At 52.6% G+C, this 7,500-nt stretch overlaps 1 protein-coding gene across 1 annotated transcript in view; it reads left to right on the forward strand.

Annotated features, from left to right (window-relative positions):
* Positions 1–7,500, forward strand: part of LOC308150101 (complement C3-like) — a gene marked incomplete at its 3' end in the record, with an annotated part of 82,843 nt that overhangs the window by 68,090 nt on the left and 7,253 nt on the right. The window contains exons 34-37 of the mRNA XM_080522966.1: positions 1,246–1,404; positions 1,819–1,881; positions 2,454–2,544; positions 2,997–3,045. Coding sequence (XP_080379092.1) covers positions 1,246–1,404; positions 1,819–1,881; positions 2,454–2,544; positions 2,997–3,045 — 362 coding nt within the window. The remainder of the gene's footprint in view (positions 1–1,245; positions 1,405–1,818; positions 1,882–2,453; positions 2,545–2,996; positions 3,046–7,500) is intronic.

Genomic DNA, 7,500 nt, shown 5'->3' on the forward strand with positions numbered 1-7,500 from the left:
CCCAGGGGCACCTAAAGTTCGGTCCGGGCCCACATTGTCCCACACAAACATACTCCTTGTCCCACATTTGATTTGTTGGGACCTGGTTACCCTAGTGGTGTCCAGCAAAGGATTGCTGCTATCACAGTAGAAGGCACAGGTGAGCTGTTGTACCAGCGTGGGAACAATGAAGCAAACCCATGACATAGCATCCTGTAAATGTAGAGAAGACTGTAGAGAACAGTGAGTCCGCTATTACAGACTAAAATACCAAGGTTGTAATTACATGATTTTAATATACTGTAATCGGTTGTGAACTAAAGTGGGCCGGTCTGAGGCATGAAACTCCAGAGCTGAAAATGAGTCCCACTCCGACCCTGCCCACACCCACACCCACCCACACACACACACACCCCCACACCCACACCCACACACACACCCACACACCCACACACACACCCACCGTGGCTTGGTGGTAGAACATGAGTCCGCTGGTCTGGTCCGTGCGGAAGCCGAACCCGGCGTAGAAGTTGCACACACACACACACACACACACACACACACACACACACACACACACACACACACAGGTATTACACACACACATGCATACACACACACACACACCACCCAGGTACACACACACACACCACCCAGGTACACACACACACACACACACACCACCCAGGTGACACACAAACACACGCATGCATACATACACACACACACACACACACACACACGCATACATGCATACACACACACCACCCAGGTGACACACACACACACACATGCATACATGCATACATACACACACACATACATGCATTCACGCACACACACACACACACACACACACACACACAAAATACTACTATACAGTATATGACAGCATACAATACTGGCATCCAAAACGCTGTTTACCTCTAAATCCCTAATACTGTGTGTGTGTGTGTGTGTGTGTATGTATGCGTGTGTGTGTGTGTGTCACCTGGGTGGTGTGTGTGTGTGTGTGTGTGTGTGTGTATATGCATGCATGTATGTGTGTGTGTATGTATGCATGTATGCATGTGTGTGTGTGTATATGCATGCATGTATGTGTGTGTGTGTATGTATGCATGTATGTATGCATGTATGCATGTGTGTGTGTCTGTGTGTGTGTATGCATGTGTGTGTATGCATGTGTGTGTTTGTGTGTGTGTATGTATGTGTGTGTGTGTGTGTGTGCGTGTGCGTGTGCGTGTGCGTGTGCGCGTGTGTGTGTAGTCCACCATCACGGTGTTCCAGGCCGTGGCAGAGTACTGGATCAAGGTGAAGAAGGTGGACCAGATCAACCTGAACATCGACCTGGACGTCCCGGGCCGCGCCGCCACCCTCAAGTACAACATCAACAACGCCAACAGCTTCCTGTCTCGCACCTCCAACGTGAGAGAGCACACACACACACACACACACACACACACACACACACACACACAGGGACACAACCTCAACATGAATGACGGAAACTCCTTCTTGTCTCGCACCTCCAACGTGAGAGAGCACACACACACACACATAAGGACACACACAGACACACACACACACAGACACACACACACACACACACACACACACACACACAGGGACACAACCTCAACATCAACAACCAGAACTCCTTCCTGTCTCGCACCTCCAATGTGAGACAGCACACACACACACACACACACACACACACACACACACACACACACATAAGGACACACACACACACACATACAGGGACACAACCTCAACATCAATGACGGAAACTCCTTCCTGTCTCGCACCTCCAACTTGAGAGTTCTGTGTGTTTGACAGACCAAGAACTTCGACTCACCGCTGGTGTTGAAAGCCACCGGGAAAGGCGAGGCCACCTTAACAGTGAGTACCCCCCCCCCGCCCCCAACCCCACCCCTCTGTCCCCCCCAACCCCCCTGTCCCCTCCCAAGCTGGGGGCTTGAGCGTACATGAGCCCCCCCGCCTGCCCACCACCACACACACATTACTGTATTATAATAACTGTATTACTGTATTATAATAACTGTATTACTGTATTATAATAACTGTATTACTGTGTTATAATAACTGTATTACTGGATTATAATAACTGTATTACTGTATTATAATAACTGTATTACTGTGTTGTAATAACTGTATTACTGTGTTGTAATAACTGTATTACTGTATTATAATAACTGTATTACTGTGTTATAATAACTGTATTACTGGATTATAATAACTGTATTACTGTGTTGTAATAACTGTATTACGGTGTTGTAATAACTGTATTACTGTGTTATAATAACTGTATTACTGTATTATAATAACTGGATTACTGGATTATAATAACTGTATTACTGTATTATAATAACTGTATTACTGGATTATAATAACTGGATTACTGGATTATAATAACTGGATTACTGGATTATAATAACTGTATTACTGTGCAGGTGGTGACGCTGTATTACGCCAAGCCTCAGGAAAATAAGTGCGACTGCAAGATGTTTGACGTAAAGGTGGAGCTGCAGAAGCAGGGATTACGTGAGTACGATGTTCACCCTGACCCTGACCCTAACCCTGACCCTAACCCTGACCCTGACCCTAACCCTGACCCTAGCCCTGACCCTGACCCTGACCCTAACCCTGACCCTAACCCTGACCCTAACCCTGACCCTGACCCTGATCCTGACCCTAACCCTGACCCTGACCCTAACCCTGACCCTAGCCCTAAGCAGAACACACGTGACTACGACGTCCACCTGTAGGCCTGTGGGTTGAAAACACTGGAAAACTAAATCGGTTGTCTGGTATTACACAAGTTCAAAGTTCAATGTTCTTTTAGTTCATTGGGGCGGCTGTGGCTCAGGAGGTCGAGCCGGCGTCTCAAGATCGCGAGTTGTTTTTTTTATCGCAAGTGGTTGTTATGTGTACAGCCAATTTCTCTCAGGGACATTATGAGAAGTTGAAAGTTAAAGTTCTTGTTCTTTTTATAGCGTCTTTCGAGGGTGCAATGGAGACATATCTACTCAAGATTGACGTTCTGTAAGTACAGCAACACAAATCCACACATCTTCTATTCTGTCTTTTTTTACATGAATGCTTTCACATGTCATGTGTCATGGAAACACACAATGAAGCTTGTTTGATACTCCCTCCTCTCCTCTTCTCTCTCCCTCCTCTCCTCTTCTCTCTCCCTCCTCTCCTCTTCTCTCTCTCTCCTCTCCTCTTCTCTCTCCCTCCTCTCCTCTTCTCTCTCTCTCCTCTCCTCTTCTCTCTCCCTCCTCTCCTCTTCTCTCTCCCTCCTCTCCTCTTCTCTCTCCCTCCTCTCCTCTTCTCTCTCCTCTCCTCCTCTTCTCTCTCCCTCCTCTCCTCTCCTCTCCTCTCCTCTCTCCCTCCTCTCCTCCTCTCCTCTCTTCCTCCTCTCCTCCTCTTCTCTCTCCCTCCTCTCCTCTTCTCTCTCCCTCCTCTCCTCTTCTCTCTCCCTCCTCTCCTCTTCTCTCTTCCTCCTCTCCTCTCTCCCTCCTCTCCTCTTCTCTCTCCCTCCTCTCCTCTTCTCTCTTCCTCCTCTCCTCCTCTTCTCTCTCCCTCCTCTCCTCTTCTCTCTCCCTCCTCTCCTCTTCTCTCTTCCTCCTCTCCTCCTCTCCTCTCTCCCTCCTCTCCTCTTCTCTCTCCCTCCTCTCCTCTTCTCTCTTCCTCTCCTTGTCTCCCTGTCTCCTTGTCTCCCTGTCTCCTTGTCTCCTTGTCTCCCTGTCTCCCTGTCTCCTTGTCTCCCTGTCTCCTTGTCTCCTTGTCTCCTTGTCTCCCTGTCTCCTTGTCTCCCTGTCTCCTTGTCTCCTTGTCTCCCTGTCTCCTTGTCTCCTTGTCTCCCTGTCTCCTTGTCTCCCTGTCTCCTTGTCTCCTTGTCTCCCTGTCTCCTTGTCTCCTTGTCTCCCTGTCTCCCTGTCTCCTTGTCTCCCTGTCTCCTTGTCTCCCTGTCTCCTTGTCTCCCTGTCTCCCTGTCTCCTTGTCTCCCTGTCTCCTTGTCTCCTTGTCTCCTTGTCTCCCTGTCTCCTTGTCTCCCTGTCTCCTTGTCTCCTTGTCTCCCTGTCTCCTTGTCTCCTTGTCTCCCTGTCTCCTTGTCTCCTTGTCTCCTTGTCTCCCTGTCTCCTTGTCTCCTTGTCTCCTTGTCTCCTTGTCTCCCTGTCTCCTTGTCTCCTTGTCTCCCTGTCTCCCTGTCTCCTTGTCTCCTTGTCTCCTTGTCTCCCTGTCTCCTTGTCTCTGTTGTGAATCCCTCTTCGGCTCCGCCCCCTCCTGCCTCGTTGGCGCTCGTTGAGCCTCATCAGGCTCAAGTGGAGACAGCTGGACCTTCCACAGCAGGCTATCAACTCAGGAAGAGGCAGCCCTATAAAGAGCCCCAGAAACCTTCATCCGACGCTTGATTATTTTGACCCATGTGGTTAGTTGTTTGGCTCTCCCGGTTGTCGATTCTAGTTCTAGTAGTTTTCACGTCCGAGTTTTGTTTGTTTGTTATTTTGTTAACTCTTGTTGTTTTCTTTGTTTACCCTCGCTCCCCAAGGGAACCTGCCTTCCCTGCCTAGACCCCTGCCTGCCTATCGACTACGTCTCCTGCCTATGCCCCAGCCTGCCTGCTGACTACTTCTCCTGCCTAACCCCCAGCCTGCCTGCCGACTATCCCCCTGCCAAACCCCCCCCCGTCTGCCTGCCGACATCTTCTCCTGCCTAACCCCCCCCCTGCCTGCCTGCTGACTATTCCCCCTCTCTGCTCTGGACTGGTTAGTACACGTACATATTTCAACACTTCACTCATCTACATATCTACACCACACTAGCTCTTGCACGCTAGACACTCACACTCAGACACATAGAGTACAGTCCCACTCACACCTCATTTACATTTTCTAGTTTTCTGGCATCCACACATTCCCCCCACTTAGGTCCCGTTAGAGTAGGTTTATTATTTTGTCCATTTTAATAAATCCTTTTATTGTTTTTTTGCCTCTTGTGTCCGTCTGTTCTGGGGTTCTGCCACACTTGACTCTTTTCTTAGTTACATCATAACAGAATAATCAAGCCATAATGAGTCAAGGCAGAACCTCGGGGCAGACGCCCGCAGTTAAGCCCAACCCAGTTTCCCATTCTGTTGACGAGCTTGTTTCCGCCCACGCGGCTGAGCTCGCGTCCCTCCAGGCGGAGTTGAGTAAAGCTTTCCCCTCCGTTCAGGGTAACATCGCTGAGCTCCAGGAGTCGTCCACCTCCGCCTCAGCTGCTCTCACCTCCCTTGCTGTCCAGATGGGCACTCTTGCCTCTGCGGTGGCTTCCATCCAGCTGAGGCTGAACACGCTCCCTGGAGGAGCTGCAGTCCCTGCTCCCCCTGCTGATTCACCGGGGGTTCCAGCCTCCCCAGGGCGAGCTCCCGCCCAACCCGAGCCCAACCTGGTTACCCCTCGACCCTTTGGAGGGAACTTTGATCTGGGCAGAGGGTTCCTGACCCAGTGTGAACTTTTTTTTTCTTTCCAACCATCCAAGTATGGGTCAGAAGAGGCTAAAGTAGCCTTCGTTATGTCCCTCCTGGTGGACAAGGCTCTAGACTGGGCCATAGCCGTGGTGGGCAGAGACCCACATCTTGCCCAGGACTACGAGGCGTTCCGCCGGGAGTTTTCCTTTTTATTTGACCACCCCTCTGACGGCGCGGACGCCGCCTCCAGGATGCTGGAACTCCGGCAAGGCTCCAGGACCGTCGCGGACTACACCCTAGAGTTCCGGATCCTCGCCGCCGACAGTGGGTGGGGAGACATAGCGCTCCGTTGCGCCTACCGGCGGGGTCTGAGTGAGGCGGTGAAGGACCTTATCGTCCGGGACCGCCCAGGCTCCCTTCCAGAACTGGTCACCTTGTCCCTTCAAATGGATGAGCGCCTGCGGGAGTGCCGCCAGGAGCGCAGCCAACGCGCCGTGGGGCCCCCTCACTCGGTCCTCAGCCGCACGTCCTCTCTCCCCCGTTTTGCGGCCGCCCACTCGGCCCTGCCCCCTCGGGTTCCCATGCTCTCCCCAGCCCCATCCACCTCCGAGTCAGCGGAGGAGCCCATGCAGGTCGGCCGGTCCCGCCTCTCTCAGGAAGAGAGAGAGCAGAGAATGCGGGGCGGGCTGTGCCTGTATTGCGGAAGACCCGGACACGTCCTCCGAACCTGCCCGGCGCGGCCAAAAGACCCGGCTCACTAAAGGAGGGGTTTTTGGTGAGCCGTGCCTCGATCCCCCAACCCATCAAGAACCACAACCGGCTGTTCCCAGCCACCCTCTCCTGGGGTGAGGAGTCCTTTTCTGCCGGCGCCCTCATTGATTCCGGGGCCGACGAGTGCTTGATGGACATCTCCCTCGCTCGTCAGGCCGGCATCCCGCTCGTTCCCCTCGACCATGCCTTGTTCCCCCAAGCCATCGATGGTAGGCCCTTAGGTAGGATCACTCACAGCACTGAATCCCTCACCCTCACCATGTCCGGTAATCACGTCGAGACGGCACGTTTTCTTGTCCTCCACGCCCCCACTGCACCCCTTGTTTTAGGTAGGCCGTGGTTGGAGAGACACGATCCCCACATCTCCTGGACCACTGGGCGGATTTTGGGCTGGAGCATCCCCTGTCATGCCAACTGCCTACGCTCCGCCCTCTCTCCGTCCAGCGGTCCCAGGCCCGTAGTCTCTCCCCCGGACCTCACTGGTGTCCCCTCTACGTATCTTGACCTGGCCATGGTATTTAGTAAGGACCGCGCCCTTTCACTTCCTCCTCACCGGCCGTATGATTGTCCCATCAACCTCCTTCCCGGGGCAGCCCTTCCCAAGGGTCGTCTCTACAACCTTTCGGTCCCGGAGAAGGAGGCGATGCGCAATTATATAGCCGAGTCCCTAGCCTCGGGTGTAATTCGACCATCGTCTTCCCCCCTCGCGGCGGGCTTCTTCTTTGTGGCGAAGAAGGATGGTGGCCTGAGGCCCTGTATAGATTTTCGTAGTTTAAACACCATCACTGTTAAGAATAAATACCCACTCCCCCTTATGAGTTCCACTTTCGAGCCACTCACTCACGCCCGGGTGTTCACTAAACTTGACCTCCGCAACGCCTACCATTTGGTTAGGGTCAAGGAGGGGGACGAGTGGAAGACCGGGTTCAACACCCACCTCGGTCACTTCGAGTACCTGGTCATGCCCTTTGGCCTGTCCAATGCCCCCGGAGTCTTCCAGGAGCTGGTCAATGACGTGCTGAGGGACATGATAAATGTTTTCGTGGTTGTTTACCTGGACGATATCCTGATCTTTTCCCCGACCATGGAGGAACACCACCAGCACGTGCGCCTGGTCCTACAACGGCTCCTGGAGAATCGTCTCTTTATCAAGGCGGAGAAATGCGTCTTCCACTCCTCCTCAGTGACGTACCTGGGTTACGTCGTGGAAGAAGGGCAAATGCGCGCCGACCCGGCTAAAATTAAGGCGGTGGTAGAGTGGCCACGACCCA

This window comes from Nansenia antarctica (assembly GCF_963989245.1).
Source record: "Nansenia antarctica genome assembly, chromosome: 2".
NCBI classification, from domain to species: domain Eukaryota; kingdom Metazoa; phylum Chordata; class Actinopteri; order Argentiniformes; family Microstomatidae; genus Nansenia; species Nansenia antarctica.